Source organism: Rattus norvegicus, chromosome 5 (genome assembly GCF_036323735.1).
Source record: "Rattus norvegicus strain BN/NHsdMcwi chromosome 5, GRCr8, whole genome shotgun sequence".
In the NCBI taxonomy this organism is placed as follows: domain Eukaryota; kingdom Metazoa; phylum Chordata; class Mammalia; order Rodentia; family Muridae; genus Rattus; species Rattus norvegicus.
In genome coordinates, this window is record NC_086023.1 from 127,867,698 (window position 1) to 127,887,467 (window position 19,770).

The following is a 19,770-nucleotide window of genomic DNA, read 5'->3' on the forward strand; positions in this document are numbered from 1 at the left end:
TGATCAGCACACTGGGGAGTGGAAGAAGGGGGGCAGCGTGCTCATAGATGGGCGAATCATCTTGCCCCATTTTACTGTGGAAACTCATCCAGGTTCAGAGTGTGAATAGCCTCGTTCGACTCACTTGTCTCTTTAAATTGAGGTTGAGCCTGACTGGACTCCAGCACTCTGTGTTGGGGCTGAAACCCAGGTGAAGCTCTCTCCGGATGCAGTTCTCAGATGCCAAGACCTTCCAGAATTCTTGACGTCCCGCGAAGGGGGCGTGGTCTTTATCTTGCTTCAAGGCTAGGGGGCGTGGCAAATTCGTTCCCGCCTCCGGAGAGTGAAATAAAATTCCTAGTGTCGCGGTGGCGGACGTCATTTCCGCGCGCCACCATTACGCCGGTGTGGGACTCAGACCGCAGACAGTGCTAGTGTCATCTGTTCCTAAAGTTCGGTCTTGCTTGTCCCTTGCGAAGCATGGAGAGTGACTTTTACCTACGTTACTACGTGGGTCACAAAGGCAAGTTTGGTCATGAGTTCCTGGAGTTTGAATTCCGACCTGACGGTAAGAGCGGCCTCCTGCCTGCGGGGAATGGGACCGGACCCGGGGAGGGCGGAGGAGAAGGCGGGCTCCGGAATGTAGCGAAGCAAGGGACTCAGACCCGTGGTGCTGTTGGGTTGTGAAAGGCGCATTCCTTTGTCGGCTTCATTGATTCTTTCTGTTCATCCGCTGGAGCGTCTTAGTAGATTTTTAAAAAGCCAGATTGCTTACATTTCAACAAAGATCGAGTGCCCATCTTAGATTGGGCTGTTTTCCAGTCTGGGGACAGAGCAACGAAAATAAATGTTCCCCTCTCGTGAAGAAACCACAAACAGTGATCTCTTGTAGTGAGGAGTGATCAGAAAATAAGGTCGCTTTTAGAGAGAACTCTGAAGAGCCGGTATTTGAATTAAGCCGTAATTGAAAATGGATCAATTTTTGAAGTTCAGGAAGAAAAAAAGCATCTATAGGAGTAGCAAGTGTCAAGATTATAGGACCGCAAAGAACCAGACATATTTCAGGTGGTCATTGGGGTGACTGGAGGACAGTATTAGATGTTAGGCGGGAGCCTCACTGTACAGGTGTTTGTAAGGCATGAATAGGGGCAACAGGAAACAGTTGAAAACTTTAAGAGACTGGTTCGTTCTTTAAAAAGTATCCTGGACAAGAAAATGTAGCAGCAGGCCTAAGTAATTACATTACTCTAGTTCTCTGATTCTTTCAATAGCTGTCCTCTGTCTTCCTGACAAAATTCAAACCCCTACCTTGGCATACAGCCAAGATTGAGTTCCTGCCTGCCCTTCCAGCCCCAGCCCTACAATAATCTTTCCACGCTCAGAATCCAATCTTTGTTTATGCCTGCAGCATCCCAAGCACTTTTTATTTAGTTTGTAGTCTCTTCACTGTGACTTCTGTCCAAAACACTGTCTTGTCTTTTCTTGGTCCCTTAACCTGTCCCTACATTTTACTGTACATCCCATAGCCCGCCCACTCACTCAAAGTAACTTTATGTATGAACTTCAGCCTACATTAGGTGGTTCTTTCCAAAGCTTACTCTTGTTTCTTTCTACCACAACACCTAATACACTGGGCTGTTTTATTGTTTTGATTTTGAGAAAGATTCTTACTGGGTAGCCCTGTCTGTTCCAAAATTGCAGTGCAGACCAGACTAGCCTCAAACTCAAAGAGATTCACTTACCTCTGCCTGCTGGAATTAAAGGTGTGTGTCACCATGCCCCTCCCTCCTTTTCTTTTCCCTTTCTTCTCTCCCTCCCTCCCCCCCTCCTTCTCTCTCTCTTTCTTTTAAATCTTCATCTTCAAGGTATGCCCAAGGTAGTCTTTTGGCTGTACACATAGGCAAAGGGCCTTATGAACTGAATGTGCTCAATTTAAAAATGCAGAGATAGGGGCTGGAGAGATGGCTCAGTGGTTAAGAACACCGACTGCTCTTCCAGAGGTCCTGAGTTCAATTCCTAGCAACCACATGGTGGCTCACAACCATCAGTAATGGGATCCAATGCCCTCTTCTGGTGTGTCTGAAGACAGCTACAGTGTACTCATATACAAAAAAATAAATAGATTTAAAAAAAAATGCAGAGATAGATCAGTGACCATGTGCATGTCTGCATGTCTGCCTGCTTGCTTGCTTGCATGCATATGCAGTTTCTGTAGTTTTCAAAGTACTTTCACAACCCAATTGAATGAACATCAGCATGATTCTCTGTAGGTAAGATAGCAATTAAAATTCCCGTTTACAGCTGGGTATGCTAACCTGCAGAAGCTGTTTGCCAGAGTTGAGAATGTGTTCGTTTGCTACATCACCATACCTCTGCCAGGACTCTAGTTCATGCACAGGTCGGTCTTCTGGTGCTCAGTGGTTGAACATGAAATACCAGAAAGACTGATATCAGAGCTGGGAAATGGGTTGGATATAATTTAGGCAAAGCTGATATTCTTAGGAGGGTAATGCTGCTATGTTCATGTTTTCTAATACATTGCATTCATTTTTTTTTTCTCCCAAAGGTAAATTGCGATATGCCAACAACAGCAATTACAAAAATGATGTCATGATCAGGAAAGAGGTACAGACCTTCCCTTCCCTTCGAGTCAGCCTTCTGTTTCACATGGTTTGTGCTCTCTCTAGTGATGGTAATGGAAGATGTAGTGTGGGGAGTGTAAACAGGTAGATTATTTCTCAGGTCTCTAATTCGCTCTTTTCCCTCCTCGCTGAATCAATAGCTGAGAATAGCTAGTAACTGTTTGAAATCTGTGTATCTTGATTTGTACCCTTGTTATGCCCCTTCCTGACCATGTGATCTCAGACAAGTTCTCTGGCTGAACTTGGTCTCTGTAAAACAAAGGATAAGAAAACCTTCCTCTCCCAAGGGCTGTCATAGAATTAAATATATTTACATTGTTAAATATAGTTCCTAGTACATAGACTATGACGAGAGCATTGGATTTGCTTCTGAAGAGGAAAGAGATCGGGAAAGTCTTTTAAGTGCAGGCTGATGCCTTGTGTGACACTAGGAAGTTTACATATATGTATATTCTTTAATCGTGATTATAAAAGCCCATGTGACTAAGTATTGTGCTGTATTCTCATATAGGAAGATGATAACCTAGATATTAAATCTGAGGCTTGTTCATAGTTACTCTTATCTGTCTTGTAAGAGATAATGATAGGAATTTGGGCATATCCATATCTCAGTAAAGTTCGTTTGTGCTCCATTCTGCTGGGATTTCTACCATATCACTAAGGCTTCATCAGAACCGTTTTCTTTTAGCCACTCTTACACTTGAAAATGACAGTCAGTATGTCTTCATACTATTTAGCAGTTAATTTTGTGCCATGTCAGCATCATATCTTTTTCTGTGTTTTGCATGACCTAGTGCTCCTCCAAAGCGTACTATCTAAGAATGACTAGGATGGGGCTGAGCTGATAGAGTGCTTGTCTTCATGAGGCCCTGGGTTTCATCCTTAGCTTCACAGAAACAGGTTGTGGTTGTCATGTCTGTAATATCAGCACTGTGGAGGTGAAAGCAAGATGGTCATCAAGAGTTCAAGGCCAGTCTCAGCTGCATAAAACCATACCTTTAAAGGGTGATTTAGTTGTCTGTTACCACTGTAACAATATATCTGACAGAGGCTATTGCAGAATTATTGACAAGAATTATTGACAATCCCAGGACTTTGTAGTAATTCAATTAGACACGGTGGTAGTGGTGGTGGTGGTGGTGGTGGTGGTGGTGGTGGTGGTGGTGGTGGTGGTGGTGGTGGTGGTGGAGGAGGTGGAGGAGGTGGAGGAGGTGGAGGTGGTGGAGGTGGAGGTGGTGGTGGTGGTGGTGGTGGTGGTGGTGGTGGTAGTGGTGGTGGTACGCCACTTTAATCCCAGCACTTGGAGGCAGAAAGAGGCGAATCTGAGTTCAAGGCCAGCCTGATCTACAGAGCAAGTTTCAGGTCTACACAGAGAAACTGTCTGGAAAAAAACTTTAAAAATTAATTAATCAGTTAATCAATTAAAGTTCATAGCAAATTGGAAGCCAGCGGGACTAAATGAGACTCTCAAACAAAGAAGAGATTTTTTTAGGCCATCATTCTGGAGGTTCAAGAATCCAAACATCACAGCAGTAGTGGGAATGTGTGTGGCCATGAGGTGACCTCTCAAACCAGGAGAGAGATAGACACAGACACTAGTGACACTACAGTGTCAGGTCTGGTGTGCGGTGAGGGACATAGGCTCATACATTTTAACTCAATTGCAGGCTTATGTACATAAGAGTGTGATGGAAGAATTAAAGAGGATTATTGACGACAGTGAGATCACCAAAGAAGATGACGCTCTGTGGCCCCCTCCTGATCGAGTGGGCCGGCAGGTGAGTGCTTTATTGACTGCACTTTGTACTTCTTACAAAGAAGAGGAGTTCTACTGCTCTATGGGATATAGGGAGGAGGGAGCCCTACCTGACTAGGAATACCCTGTTCTAGGGGAATCATTAATTCCATGTTGGTGCTGGGGATGGAACTCAGGTCCTCTGGAAGGGTAATCAATGTTCTTAACCACTGAGCCAGCTTTCCAGTCCAATATTACCATTTTGATAACTAAAAAATAAAATGTAATTCTGCCTTGAGTGCTACTTAACCCTTCTGCTTCATACTTCTGTTTTCTGTGTTTCTCCTGTCTTGTATAGCCCATGTTTCTATCCTAAAGCCCAGGTGCATGGGTCACTTTCAAAATCTAAAATTGTTCTGGGCATGGTGCCATATGCATCTAATCTCAGCACTTGGGAACCAGAGGCAGGGGGATCTCTGGATTCTAGGCCACCCTGGATCTACATAGCAAGTTCTAGGCCAACCAAAGTTATATAGTAAGACCCATCCAAAAAAAAAAAAAAAAGAAAAAGAAAAAGAAAAGCAAACCAAAACAACTTTTTTTTTCCAAAGGAAAAGATTTATAAATCTGGTTTCATTAAAGTTAAAACTTAGCTAGGCTGTGGTGGCGCATGTCTTTAATCCCAGCACTCAGGAGGAAGGGGCAGGCAGATCGTATCAGTTTAAGGCCAGCCAGGTGTGTAGAGCAAGTTCCAGGTACCCAGGGCTATACAGAGAAATCATGTCTCAACAAATAAAAAACCTTAAAGGTTGTTTGATAAAAGGCATCAAAATAAAGTTGAAGCAAGCCACAGACTGGATGAGGATACTTAGAATGAATATATATATTCATTCACACACACACACACACACACACACACACACATACACACACACATATATCAAAGTCAGACAGTATTCATTTATCAAGCACACAGGACAAGGGCTCATCTAAACTCTGGTCTTTGTTTTTATTTTTAGGAACTCGAAATTGTCATTGGAGATGAGCACATTTCTTTTACAACATCAAAAATTGGTTCCCTTATTGATGTCAACCAGTCCAAGTAAGCATATATGATGTTTATAATCAGTTGTGTCTGTTGTTGGAGATTGAAAAGTATCAACCACACGGGGTCATCATACAAAGATGTGGTGCAGACAACACCGAGGTGGGCGGTGCGATCTTCATTCATAGGGAGCTCCGGGTTACAATGGCTCAGTGTCATGGAGGGGTTGGTTTCAGGAATCTTGGTACTAGAATCTTTAATTTCCTTATATAAAATAGCGTCCTGTTTGCACAGAGTCTGTGTACTTCCCATGTGCTTTAAGTCATCGTTGTAAGGCCAAATTCTGTGTAAATAGCTGTTACAGTGTATGGCTTAGGAAATGATGACAGGACAAGACATCTGAACATGCATGTGACAGTGGAAACCTCATGAGCTTACCTGCATCCACTTATGGCTGAGCCACAAATGCAGCGCTTACAGATTCAGGTCATTGTGTTCTCAGGAGTTCCTTCTTTTACTGTGGAGGTTCTTGCAGTTACTGCTTCTTGGTGACGTGGAGGAATGGGCAGTGACAACCAGAAGAGGACATGAAATGAGGCCATGCACTGCTGCTCACTGTGGGAACAGCTTTCTCAGGGTTGACTGTTCAGACTAGCCCATCCTAGTCTTGGTGAAATTTGAATTCTAACACCAGGATGTGACTCTGTTTGCTAGAAAGAACCCTTAGAATTTTGCAGTTCTCTGCTTCCTGGACATACTTGTCAGCCCTGCTTACTACTTTAAATTTTTTTCTTCTATTCTGAGAGCAGTAGATGGTCATTGTCAGAAATACAGGAAATACAGAAAAGAGAAAGGGAACGATCTTTCATGCCCTTAATAGACAACCAGTGATAACATGGTTTTGTTTCAGAAAGGATCTTATTATCTAGTATGACTGCCCAAGAACTCAGCCATATGGGTCAGGCTGGCCTTGAACTTTGAACAGCATGTGTGCCGTCCCTGCCCAGCTCCACCTAACATCTTCACATGTAATTTCTTAGTTTTAGAAAACATCAAGGGCTGGAGAGATGGCTCAGAGGTTAAGAGCACTGTCTGCTCTTCCAGAGGTCCTGAGTTCAATTCCCAGCAACCACATGGTGGCTCACAACCACCTATAATCAGGTCTGGTGCCCTCTTCTGGCCTGTAGTTGCATACATGCAGGCAGAAAGCTGTATGATGTATACATAATAAATAAATAAAAATGTTTAAAAAAAGAAAAGAAAACATCAAAAGCTGAGGCATAGTGATGCATGCTTGAAATCTCAAGTACTTGGGAAGTATGGCACAGGAATATCTGGTCACCCTGTGAACCCCGAGATTGTGTTATTTACTTTGAAAAACCCTGCCTTTAATTGTGGTGTGGCTCAATTTTAGCATACACCTTTAATCCAAGAGCTTTCTGCTTGGATATTGTAAACAGGATTAAATTAAGTCAACCATAGGCCAAAAGGGGGAGTGAATATTGACAGAGAATGAACATAGGAAAAAGCCATAGAGAGTAATGGAGTCAGGAGGGCAGATAGACACAGGAAGTAAAAGCAAGAGGCATTCAGTTTGAAAGAATGTTTTAGGAAATGGCTTCTGGGACATTGGCTGATGAGGAAGGTCAGCTGGGTGCTTTCTCTGCCCCTCTGAGCTAAGAGGCTTTCACCCCAGCATCTGGCTCTGGAGTCTTAATAAGACCCAACCTCAAAAAGAACAGATTTTAAGCCCCTCACGCTGTGCTGGGGTGGAGGTGTGACTTTTTGTTTTGGTTTGTGTTGCTGGGAATTGAACATGGTTAGAGCCTTGCATTTCTCCATCACTGACTGACCTGAATTTCCACTTCTATATACAGTTTTAGAAATCACAGGTTTCCCCCTTATGTATTTTTCACAATAAAAGCATTGCTTAAATGGCTTCATAATACTCCATTTTAATAAGTTATCGTCTTAGTGGACATGTGCTGCCTCGTCAGCGTTTTTATAGTAATAGGGTTATTCATTTTTTGCATTTGCCAATTTTTCTCTGCTCTTAAACAGTTTCCTTTTCTTTGTATCCCAGGGATCCAGAAGGCTTGCGAGTGTTTTATTATCTTGTCCAGGACCTGAAGTGTTTAGTCTTCAGCCTTATTGGATTACACTTCAAGATCAAGCCAATCTAGATTGGATATTGTGGACACAAGGCGGGTGGGAGTTTTTAGTTACCGGAATTAGGAATTTTCTGTATATTGGGGCAATTTTTATAAACAATAAATGATGGTCTTTAATAAATGTGGTAACATCTTTTTTTGTCATTTTTCTAAACACCTGAATGTGTGAATTCTCAATATATAAATACAAACATTCTGAGGGAGACTTGACAAAGGAAAGAAAAAACCCTAAGCAACTGTCTAAAAACTACCATTTTACAGGAAATAATGGGGAAGGGTTTAAAAATACAGTGAGGGCCAAGGAGATGGTTCTGGTAGTAAAAAGCTCTATCTGCATAAACCTGACCACCATCCACATCCCTGGGACCTATGTGGGCCAGCCTGGACCACCCTGCCTTAACAAGGTGGAAGGCAAGAGCTCAGAACTTCCATACCTGTGCTGTGCCATCGGCGTGTGCCAATACACACATAAATAATTTTTTCAACACAGTGAGAATTAAGAATCTCAGCAGTATCTCAGGACAAGGTACCTGGATTTTGTTTCAACAAAGTCTCCCCTCCCTTTGCTGCCCAGGATGACTTTGAACTTGGGATCAGTCTCCCAAGTGTTGGTATTATAGGTAGGTGCCACCACACCCAGTTCAAGGGCAATGGGAACCCTGAAGATTCACAAGATAATTCATTGCTGGAGTTATAGTTCAGTAGTAAAACACCAGGCTAGCATTAGTGTTAGCTTTTGGGCAGAAAATTGTATTGTGGTTGGGCTTCTTTACATATATCCTTTATCTAGTGTGGAGAACTCTTCAGATAGACTGGCAGGAACTGTCTCTTGCCATTACTTAAATTTCATGGCTTTCCGAAAATAGCTGATTAGATTGCACTAGAAGGAATGGGATTTGGTAGGTTTCATTTGACTGAAGGGACATAAGGAGCCTAAATACATAGCTTTTGAGACATTCTAGTCTGAGACAAGGTCCCAAGCGTCCTCAGACGTTTCATACTCAAGTTAGGGCTATCATTTGTATCTGGCATGCCAGGATGCCAAACTTCTGAGATACGTAAAGGACAGTTGGGTGGTATCGAGCAAGGGGCCGAGGGGCGGGGAGGGGGGCTGTCAGGTTAAGAAAACTTGCTGCTCTAGTAAAGGACCCCGTTTCATTCGTAACATTCATGGAGTAGCTCACAGCACTCTGTTAAAGAGTTATGATGCCCTCTTCTAGCCTCAGTGGGAGCTTCATGCATGCTTCTGGAACACAGAAATACTACCTGTCAAAATAAACCTACAATTTAAAAAGACTAGGCCATAAAAGTGGGGGCCAAGCACTTGAGAGGCAGAGGCAGATGGATCTCTGAGTTCGAAGCCAGCCAGGTCTACAAAGCGAGTCCAGGACACCCACAGGGCTATTACACAGAGAAACCGTCTTGAGAAAAATGGGACATGTTATCGAATGTTGGTGCCCCCAGCTCCTGCAGTGTCAGTAAGTATATGACTCTAAGGTGGGGGAAAACTGTTCAGACATAGGTACCACGAGAAGGACTTAGACACAGGGCAGCCCTGTGGGAAAGGTCGAGTTATCAGATCGTGTCGATTCAGTGGGCAGTTTAGAGGGCGACTACCCCAAACCTGGGAGGCTGCAATGTAATCTGAGAAGCCTCAGGACCATAGGGTAGTGAGAAGTCTGATAGAGAACCGAGGGCTTAGAGAGGTTTGGCAGACGTTTCGAGCCTGACTATCTTGCCTGCTTAATGATGGCACAGATTGAGAATCAGTAACCATCTCTAGCATAAACGACTCCAACGGTTCCAGCGAACCTACAGAGGAGCAGCCCCGATTGGCAAGTTAAGGAGGGACCAGCCAGAAAAAGCCAGCCTACACCGCTCACCAACGCCCCGCTCCCCGCCCACCCGTACTGAGGCTGCGCGGCGGCACCAGCTTTTACGACGGGCCGGAAAGCAGCTGTCGCAGTAGTATAACGTGGACGAGCAGCTATGGGGGTAAGAGGAGGCGATTTGCCATGGGGGCATCCCCGCCCCGGTAGCTGAATGAGATATGGGGCGAAGGTGGCGAGGAGCTCAGAGTCGCGAGCTCACACCAGGAGGGAGTGGAAGGAGTGAGGCCTGGGAGGCCGGGCTTGAACCGGGAGGGGCGGAGTGGGGCGTGGCACGCAGCGAGGTCATGCATTCAGCTTGTCCCGCCCTCTTCTCAGAAAATCGCACTTCAGCTCAAAGCCACACTGGAGAACGTCACGAACCTTCGGCCAGTGGGCGAAGACTTCCGGTGGTACCTCAAGGTACGACGGAAGACGGATTTCTCCTGGGAAGGGGAGGAGCATCCGGAGGCGGTGGGCATTTTAGAGCTCAGGGCCAATCCATGATCTCTGTGTTGAATTGGGAGCCTTTCTGTTCTTTAGGGTCTGAGGTACTTAACCAGGCATCTAACTGAGCTTTTCAGAATGGAATTCAAATTATTTTTTATCAATTAAACATTAGCCTTATTTAATCTAGGCTGGCCTTAAGGATGACTTTGAACTGATCTTGCTAGGATTACAGATGTTTGGCCTCCTCGAATGGTGGAGTTTTCTGTTTTTAATCCCTCTTTGGTTCTGGAGTTATATCTGAATTTGGGGCCGCATGCTAGCACTCTCCTGATGTGAAATCCTTCCAGCTCTTGGTTTGTAATCATACACTGAACAAAATGTTATTTGAAAGGACCTTGTGATTACTTAATATGGTGAATAAACTCACCTTGTTTTATTTGCTCGTTTTACTTCTTGTGAACGTTAGCTGCCCTTCGTTTTCACACAGTTCTAGTAAACTGGGTAGGTTCTTTGTGCGTATGGTCTGTAGAGGTCCAAACAGTGTGAGGCTCTTTATTGTCGCAGATTCTGCTTTATTCTAGTCTGTCTCAGTGACTCACATACCCAACCAAAGCCTTGTCTTTCAGGAAGCCGTAACTGATGACTTTTATTTACACACACACACACACACACACACACACACACACACACACACACACCAGGCCACACTAGACAAGTGCTCTACCACTGCACCCACAGCCTCCTGTTTCCAAGTGTTTAGAGAGGGAGTTCCAGTGCTCATTGGAAGAATGGACTTCTTTCACTTGAAGAAACACAGAATGATGAAGGAGAAATAAACAGTACAGAATGAGGAACTGTGAACCCCAGCACTCAGGACTCTAAGCACAGAGCTCCTAACCAGCAGAGTTGCTTAGGGCCTGTGACAACCTGGTGTCCCCAGCCAAATGGCACAGATTCTAGAGGAAGGCGGGGGTGACAGCATCAGAAACAACTTGTTCTTACCTGGAGATAAATCTGCTCATGTCCTCTTTGGCACTGACCTTAGGATGATGTAAGAATTACCTAGAAGATAGGATATATTAGGCACAGTGGCATTTATTTGTAATCCCAATACTTGGAAAGCAGAGGCAAGAAGATCTAAGGTTCAAAATCAGTTTGGGCTATGTAGTGAGATCTCATCTAAAATAAATTAAGAGGAGATATTAGGGTATGAACTTGTTTTACAATATGCTTATCCTTCCCATGGTATCTTTCAAGTCACCTGCTCACCTAATACTCTTTTTCTTCCCCAAGATGAAATGTGGCAACTGTGGTGAGATTTCAGAGAAGTGGCAATATATCCGGCTGATGGTAATGGTCCCTACCACATACACACATACGCTTCTGGGCAGAAATTTGTGGAAACTGGCCTTCATCTCTCTTTCCTTTGACCATTTTGGGGGTCGGGGGGATGATTTTGAAAGAGCACCAATGTGACCCGAATGGGGAACAACAGGCATCTTTGGGATATGAGGCAGAGTTCAAAATCAAGAAGGACCTTTTTTCTCAACCATGAGAAGACTCCTTAGGGTTCTGCCCCAACCAGGGATTGAATCTAGGCTTTGCACAACCTGAGCATGCTCTACTGCCGAGCTCTCCTTCACCCTCTTGTCACTTGTCAGCAAGTAAACTCACTTCTGTGGTCTTAGTCTGTTCTACTGGATGAGGTGGTGAGATGAGAGCTCTCTGGGACCCTTTCGTCTAACTGTTACATGACTAGAGATTCTGTTTGCTTCTCGTCAGGACAGTGTGGCGCTGAAAGGAGGCCGAGGCAGTGCCTCCATGGTCCAGAAGTGCAAGCTGTGTGCACGGGAGAACTCTATTGGTAGGTCAGGCAGTGCCTAGCAGGCTCTTCCAGGCTGACCGGAAGCAGGCTTGTGTTGTCCGGGGGTGGACTTAGGTGTGAAGTACTAAAACCTGTGCAGCTCTCCCTTTTTCCCAGGCCACGTCTGGGCACCCGAGTGGATCTTGGTATAGATTCAAATCAGCTTTTCCTTTTGTATTTCAGAAATTCTGAGCAGCACCATCAAGTCTTACAATGTAAGTTTCCTGCTGTAGTGTCAGGAGTGGTGGGATTAAATCTGACCCGATGGCTGGGAGGTGTGGGTTCAAGGGTAGCTGCATCAGAGTGGCCCGCCACTGGATATGGCCCCATGTACTTAACTCTTTGTTTTGCCTGAGACTAGGCCTCAGTGGTAGCCCAGGCTTGTCTTAAAACCATCATGCTCCTGTTTCAGCACCCTGAATGCTGAGAGTCCAGGTACTTGACACCATGCTCCCCTCTTTATTACTCTCTCATGCACTTAACACAGTTGTTATTTGCTCAGTACCTTTTGTCCCCCATATATACATCATCCACTGAGTGACACTGCAGTGTTTTCCTGAAACACTGTACATGGGATGAAAATCGGGGCATGGTAGTCTGAGCCATGGATGAAGTAGGCATAGATTTCCTGGCTACCCACCTCCCAGAGATACCCTCTCCATGCACCCAGCCTTTCTCACGGTATGGTAGACGGTGGATTTTTCCCCTCACTTTTAAAAGATGTATTTGTTATGTATACAGCATTCTGCCTGCATGTATGCTTGCAATCCAGAAGGGGGAACCAGATGAGCCACCATCTATAGCAACTGCTAGGGATTGAACTCAGGACCTCTGGAAGAGGAGACAGTGCTCTCAACCCCTGAACCAGCCTGACATGGTGGATGGTTAGCAAAAGGCCATGGTGTACTTACTGGGACCATATGAATTGTCTAGAGCCCTTGTAGCTTAACATTCTTGTCTTGGTCATTTACCATTCATTGAACATAGTGTTAGGGCCAATGCTTGGCTCTCAGTACAATAAATATGTAGGGTTTCCTCTGCTCTATTGACATGCAGGAAGGCTAGCCCAAGGATCCTTACTCTTCTGCAGAATCTGTGTCTACAGAAGGTCCTACTGGGAGCAGTACCCTACATAGGCTTTTTGTCTTTTTTAAGGGCTAACTTGTTCTGTTATTCTAGGCTCACGGGTGAAGTAAGGGCCCACATGGTAAAAAAGACAGAGGGCATGGGGGTCTCCTGAGGGCCCATTAGGCCCTGCCTCCTCAGTACACTTCCTCTCTAGGCAGAAGACAACGAGAAGTTCAAGACAATAGTAGAGTTTGAGTGCCGGGGCCTTGAACCAGTTGACTTCCAGCCCCAGGTATGTATTTTTAAGACTCTCTGGGGTGGGAATGAAGTGAGTGAACTTTGCTTCTCACAGAGACTAAAATAGGAATACTCCATCTTGCTTTTCCCTTCCGCGTTCTAGCACTGAGCTACACCACAAAGCAGGAAGTCTGTGGATAGTAACTGTCACTTATTAAATGCCTACTGTGTGCTGTGTTCCATGCCCATCACCTTTCTGTTATCCTTACTATAACCCTGTGGAGTGATTCATCCTAGTTTTTAGACAAGGGAATTCAGAGGCTGCAGCATACCAGAGTCCTACTAGAGGACTGTAATTTGAACCCAGGTCTGTGTCTGAGTCTCACAGTCAGTGCTCATCCCTTGTTTGTACATTTTTACCTTACAGTAAGTCTGTGGGGGTAAGATAGAAAATATGGTATTGGCATCCCCATGCCATGAACAAAAACACAAATAAAAATCTTCAGCCACACGGAAAGTTCAAGGCCAACCTGGGACCCTGTTTCAAACAAACAAATCCTAGGTTCAGAGCCAGGCGTAGTGTGTCCCTCCTATAATCCCAGCACTGGAGGTTGAGGCAGGTGGATTTCTGTGAGTTCAAAGACAGCCCAGTCTACATAGCAAGTTCCAGGATAGCCAGGGATATGTAGAGAGACCCTAACTCACCAAACAAACACCCCACAAACTAAGGTTCAGAGAGGAAAGTTGGGTGCATACCCAGATCCTTCAACACACGGCCTGATGGGAGAGTTTACCACTCCTGCTTCTATACTTGGTTAGTTTTTGTTAACACAAACTAGAATCACCTGAGTAGGTGGCCTCAAATGAAGAACTGCTAATTGCTAATTGAGGCGGGCCTGAGATATATAAGAAAAATAGCTGAGGCTGGACATGGTTACACGCTTTTAATCCCAGTACTTGAGGGACAGAGGCAGGCGGATCTCTGAGCTCAAAACCAGCCTGGTTTCCATAGTAAGTTTCAGGTCAACCAGAGCTACATAGTGAGACTGTCTCAAAAAAGAGAAAAGGATGGGAAAGAAAAGTAGCTGAGAGGCCAGGAAGCTCCCCCAGATGGTCTCTGCCTGTCTGTAGGCTCCTGCCTGGGGTCCCTGGATGATAGCTGTACGAAAGTAAACCCTTACTCTCCCACATTGCTTTTGGGTCTGATGCTTATCACAGCAACAGAAAGGAAACCAAGACAGTCTTCTGGGCCAGAGCTGTAATTTAGAGACACCATGGCGGGGCCAAGTAACTTGGAGACTCGAGTTTTCCAGGAGCAGTTGTGTATCCTAAAGTTGCCTTTCATCTTGAAGGCTTTGCTAGGAAGAGCAGCCCCTGGGCAAGTACTCACAGGCACCTTCTTTCCCCCTCCTGCTGTCCTGTCCCTGCAGGCTGGGTTTGCTGCTGAAGGTGTGGAGTCAGGGACAGTCTTCAGTGACATCAATCTGCAAGAAAAGGTGAGACGGGATCCTGCAAGACGTTATGTGGTACCTGGTGGGAATTCTCTTTTTGGCAAACAGGGCTTTCAAGCTAGCTCCAGATTTGTGTGCTTTTGGCTGGTGATTCTGCTGGTGAAATGGCCATAGGTATAACGTTTAAGGGCAGCTGCCAGATTCCAGCTCCAGTAGGTCAGGGCTCTGAGGAGGAACTGTGAAGTTGGCAATAAGAAGACACACAGATACGTTATAGTTGAAGCAAGCTCATATTTCCTCTTATTCTCTCTAATGTTATTTTTTTCTCTTATCCCTTATTTACTACTCAGAACAAAAGTCTTTACGCAGAAATAATCCTAAATCACATATTTCAAAAACAAATTTCCTCAGAAGCCCACACGCAGTTAAACATTCTTTCTACTACTTTTCCTCCCAGAATTACATCTTTACCCCAAAGCAGTATTTTTTATTATTGATTAATAAAGTTTAACTCAAACCAAAGTCTATTTCAGCCAGTTTTCTTGCACTGGTGGGCAGACGTGTGCCGCTACAGTATGGCCGCCGCCTGTTGTTCTAGTTTACAGAGCCTTGCAGAGCTAGCCTAGCTAACCATCTACTCACCTTCTCTCACTTCCTAGGGTCATTTATCTTCCTCTTACAACTGTGTTCTCAGGTGCAGTCCAAAAACTGATAATCTCCTCTGTAAGCCATATGGCCAGGAGACTCCGACTAACCATAGTTATAGGAACATAATTGCTTTCTTCAATCATTGGCCTATCTCTCACAGGCAAGCCTTGTGGGCTAGCAGTACCTGAAGTTTCCCTGTTCTTATTTCCTATCTCCATGCAGCTGAAGAAAGGTATTTGCTAGTTTTATTGCTATCTTTCTATATATCTCATAAGAAGCCCTGGCCTCTCGTATCTTTAAACTATTCTCAGAAAGTTCAACTGAATCATTAATCCATGTTCACAGCACTGTCCTGGGAAGATCGTCACTCTTTCGCACTACAGGTAAACTGCCCAGAGAGGGGTGGAATCTCCCACACAGTAATCACACCCTCATAAACACAAGAAGAGCACCATAGCATCAAGCACAATAAGGCCCAGCAGCAGCAAAGGGCACTCTGAGCAAAATCCCCCTGTGGCTTTGCCTCTCCAAGGTACAGCCATGGCTGCTTTGCTAACCGGTGACCATAGCTTCATTGCTGACTACAGCTCCTCCAGCATGGCCCCCGCCAGGCGGCCCCATGGTTATGCATGCAGGAAGGCTAGATGCACCTGACACAGAAAGTGCACAGTAGATAAGCTTCATTCAGGCCCAAGTTACAGTGCTGGTGGCTGAGCTGCACAGTAAATACGCTGCTCTTAAACAAGTAGAATGGAGGTAGTTACTGGTTGATGGAAATCGTGTGACCAGATGCTCATGAGAAGCTATCCCTGTTCACAGGAGCAGTAGCTGGAGTGTTTGCGTGATCACTGTAGTATTGACTCAACCCTGCAGATAGACAGGCCTGTCACTCTAGCCCTGAGGGAAGAACCCCAGCTTTCTGTTTTTCTGGCTCCTTTGAACAGCAGCAGGTGGCATTCTGTGCCCACCTTGTGCCAGCTGTGGTGCAAAGTGTGTTTCCATGTGAATAGAAAATGAATGTTTCATTTCATTCTTTCAATAGTCACTCTCGAGTCCCCTATTTTTCTTTTGTAATAAAGGACAGAGCTCAGGTTTGGGGAAAGACATGACTTGCCTGGTTATAAGACCAAGAGATGGAGTTTAGGCCTGGGTTGTCTGCTCTGTTAAGGGTCTCCTGCGTTCATGACTAGCTGAGTCAGAGCCTAGATTGGGCTTTGGAACTGGTTCTCCACTGTCCACATTGTCCTGTTCTGCCTTGAAAGGCTAACACGCTGCCTTCTTATTTCACAGGACTGGACAGACTATGATGAGAAGACTCAGGAGTCTGTGGGGATCTTTGAAGTCACCCATCAGTTTGTGAAGTGCTGAACTCTCTGCCTGCACACCTGCCTATAAGAACAGAGACAGAGCTCCCTGAGCAGCAGTTCCCATGGAGGCTTCTAGCTCTGCTTTCCCAGCACCTGTACCAAGCCCTCACAGTCTGCATGCCAGGGCTAGCCACAGTTCTGAGTCCCACCAATAAAGCCCCTGTTGGTGCCGCAGTGGTATGTGAAGGTGGTCTGAGCAGTACTTCTCCACAGATAAGAATGAATTCCGGAGGCCTTTGCTTTCTAATCCTACTCTGTACCGGATCCAGTTTGCACACAGCTTAAATAAAGTCTCTCCAGCTCTTAAGAAATAGGCAGGCCAGCCTACAGGATCAAAGGCGTGAGAGCCAGTGGCACAAAGGCAGAGAAGCCAATGGAGTGCTGCTGTGAACCCAGTAGCTCCAAACTAAAACACTCCTGAGCACATGGTTCTCCAGTGAACCCAGGTATCTGTCAGCTGCTCATTTCACACCCAGAGTCCACTCCAGAGACCAGCAGCCCACCGCTGGCCCATTCTGTCCACGTCACAAAATCCCTGGCTAATGGCTCTGTTCACTTGCTGTGATAGAGTACTTCCTGTCAGAGTCAACATCAAAGTCTTCCCTGTGATCAGCCTCTGCGTCCCCTGAAGCACCTCTTCCTGGTCCCAACTTATCTCCTGTTCTGCTTCCAGCCAGCTCTCGGAGTGAAGACCGCAATCATGGTCCACTGAGTCTCGTGGAACCGAAGATCCCCACACAGCAGACAGAGCTGTGAGTGCAGGCAATGAGTATGCTGTGCCTTCATACTTGGGGAACCACCATTTGGAAAAACTGTTTCCACACACATTTCTCCAGTACTCTACTGGAGAAAAGAAAGATTGTATTTTTAATTGTGCATACTTGTGTGTATTTATGTGTAGCATAAGTACTGGTACCCTTGGGGACCAAAAGAGGATGTCATGTCCCTTAGAGCTGGAGTTACAGGCTATTGTGACCCACCCATTGTGGATCCTAGGAACCAACTCGGGTCTTCTGCAAGAGCATTGTGTGCTCTTAACTGCTGAGCCATCTCCTCTGTAGCCCATGGTTTCCCACTTCTGAGAGTAGAAAAGGGCCTGCCGTCCTCAGGCTGGTTGAGAGGGTCTAACGGAGTTGGCAAACTGGCCACATCTAAGAAAGGTAGGAAGGTGCCTGCTTTTCCTCCCTTCTAGTCTGGCAAGCATGTTGTGTATACTAAGCCCCCTGGAGAAGTTTGGTCTGGGTCTTCTAGTCCCATGGGGGTGTCTAAAGAGAGACCCAGGGAGAGGAAGGAGGAGGGGCGTGCCACGGGAAGGTGGTTCGTGAGCGCACAGCCAGGAGGCCCACCTGCTGGAGTAGGAGTGACCCAGGCAGAACATGCAAGTGAGACCTTGGGGTGGCTGAGCAGCATAGAGGGGTTGACATCTGCCCAGCTCTCATGATTTAAAGCTTATTAGAATGTAAAGGCTTTGTGTCTTTTATTTGGGGACTAAATGATCCAAGATGAAGTAGAAACCCCTAATATTTACTGCAACAGCCCTGTTTCTTGCTTCTGTGACTGAGCCTTCCTCAAGGCTGTCTCTCACCCACCAGGCCCAAGCCAGTCTACCCCAGCAGCAAGCCGGTGGCTCTGGACTTGGGAAGTAGCTTTTCTTGTTTCTAGACTCTTCAGCCAGTGTGTGTTAAGTTCATGAAATCTCTCCTGGTTGAAGAAGTAGTCATCAAGAAGTCAAATAGATTATGCAGACAGGAAATACTCAATACCTATTTAACCAAAACAGCAACAAAGAAGCCCTTGACAGACCAAGATTTAGGAGAAAGCCAAGAGCAGTGCTGTGTTTATGAGTGAGGAAAGGTTGGGGTGCTGAGGACTCCCCATCACTGCTTCTGTTGTTTTGCTGGGTCCCATCAGTGTGATAAGAGAAAAAAAGATGAAAAGAGGAAAGAACGAAGAAAGTTCAGCAGAGTTCAGAGGTGCTGTTAGATTTAAGGTCTGTGAGGAATCAAGGGCATTTCAATTAATTGACAAGCAAAATTTCAAGAAAAGATGCCTTTTATAGTAGCAGCCTAGGGTGGGGTGTCTCTCAGGGACAGAGCACTTACAGAACATGGGAGATTCAAGGACCACAAAGAAATATAACAGCGAGAAAACATACCTGCTTCCCCAAACTAACAAGGGTTTAATCTCAAAGAAATCTATAACTGGAGAATACTAGTAAGTTTCACTAAAAGTCATGAAAAACCTATGTTATTATAGATAGACAATGTTCAACCAGACACCCATTTTCAAAAACTTTATAAATTTAATTGAAATCGCAACTTCTGTTCGAATAGAACTTGAGTCAGTTCTGAAGTTCCTGTGACTCACAGATACCACAGCGTACAGAGAAGTGGCAGTTCAGCTAGTGTGGTATTAGCCTTGTGACAGATGGTGTTGCAAGTGAACATGTTAATTATTAAGTCTTCGTGTGTAGAGACAAGTGTTAAATTGCAACAAGGCAAGGTTGGAGCACTGCCTGTGCACTGAATACGTGTTCCAGCCGAGGCTTGTCAGCTTGGGTGTTCGGTGCTGATGTTACAGGAGGAACTACTGGACTCGGCATCTGCCTCACTGCAAACCCTGGGCACGTGTCTCCCATCTTGGGGCCTTATTTGATTCATGTAAATGTGAGGACGGTTTCAGCTCTGTAGTGTGTCACTCAGTAAGATCAGCCCCGATGGTGTGACTGAGGACATCATTGCACACATGCGCCTCCCATACACAAATGTTAAAAAGTGGACTAGTAAGACGGTGGCTTGCTCAGTGAGTAATGGCACTTGTTGGCAAGCCTAATAGCCTGCCTCTTCTTACCAGGCTTATACACTGTACAAGCTGTAAATAAAGGTAGTTTCAGGAGTCTGGGGAGATGACAAGATGGGCAGAATATCTGGAGGTCAGAGGAGACTACAGGAGCTGGTTCTCCCTTCTACTATGGATTCCAAGGATCTAATTGGGATCTGCCAACAAGTGCCATCACCCACCGAGCAAGCCACCGTCTCACTAGTCCACGTTATAAAATATGTGTAAGGGAGATGTAGGCTGTGCTGCATGCACACAGGTCAAAGGATAACCTGTCAGTCTGTTCTCTCCTGCTGGGACGTGAATCAGGCTGGTGACAAGCACTTTTACCCACTGAGCCATCTCACTGCTCCCAAACACTGGCTTCTGTCTGGAATTTAAGCAAAAGTGCTCAGTCTGCCCTTGAA

The 19,770-nt window shown here is 45.5% G+C and overlaps 2 protein-coding genes across 5 annotated transcripts; both read left to right on the forward strand.

Annotated features, from left to right (window-relative positions):
- Positions 1 to 346: 346 nt before the first annotated feature.
- Positions 347 to 7,726, forward strand: Magoh (mago homolog, exon junction complex subunit). 2 transcript variants are annotated; one of them, XM_006238510.5, is made up of 5 exons: positions 347 to 547; positions 2,546 to 2,649; positions 4,289 to 4,399; positions 5,376 to 5,458; positions 7,485 to 7,693. In XM_006238510.5, the coding sequence occupies exons 1-5, from the start codon at positions 460 to 462 to the stop codon at positions 7,582 to 7,584; spliced, it is 486 nt and encodes a 161-aa protein (XP_006238572.1). In that variant the 5' UTR covers positions 347 to 459; the 3' UTR covers positions 7,585 to 7,693. The 2 variants fall into 2 exon arrangements, with proteins under 2 accessions (XP_006238572.1, NP_001094006.1); NM_001100536.1 differs by having other exon boundaries at positions 389 to 547; positions 2,546 to 2,604; positions 7,485 to 7,726.
- On the forward strand, positions 7,711 to 17,403 carry Czib (CXXC motif containing zinc binding protein). Of its 3 annotated transcripts, NM_001034132.1 has the most exons (8): positions 9,527 to 9,567; positions 9,780 to 9,863; positions 11,184 to 11,240; positions 11,673 to 11,754; positions 11,938 to 11,969; positions 13,037 to 13,114; positions 14,490 to 14,555; positions 16,449 to 17,403. In NM_001034132.1, exons 1-8 carry the CDS (start codon positions 9,562 to 9,564, stop codon positions 16,524 to 16,526), a joined length of 483 nt encoding a protein of 160 aa, NP_001029304.1. In that variant the 5' UTR covers positions 9,527 to 9,561; the 3' UTR covers positions 16,527 to 17,403. The 3 variants fall into 3 exon arrangements, with proteins under 3 accessions (XP_063143466.1, NP_001029304.1, XP_008762089.1); XM_063287396.1 differs by having other exon boundaries at positions 7,711 to 9,567; positions 14,490 to 17,401; XM_008763867.3 differs by lacking the exons at positions 9,527 to 9,567; positions 9,780 to 9,863 and adding an exon at positions 9,876 to 9,991 and having other exon boundaries at positions 16,449 to 17,401.
- Positions 17,404 to 19,770: the final 2,367 nt, after the last annotated feature.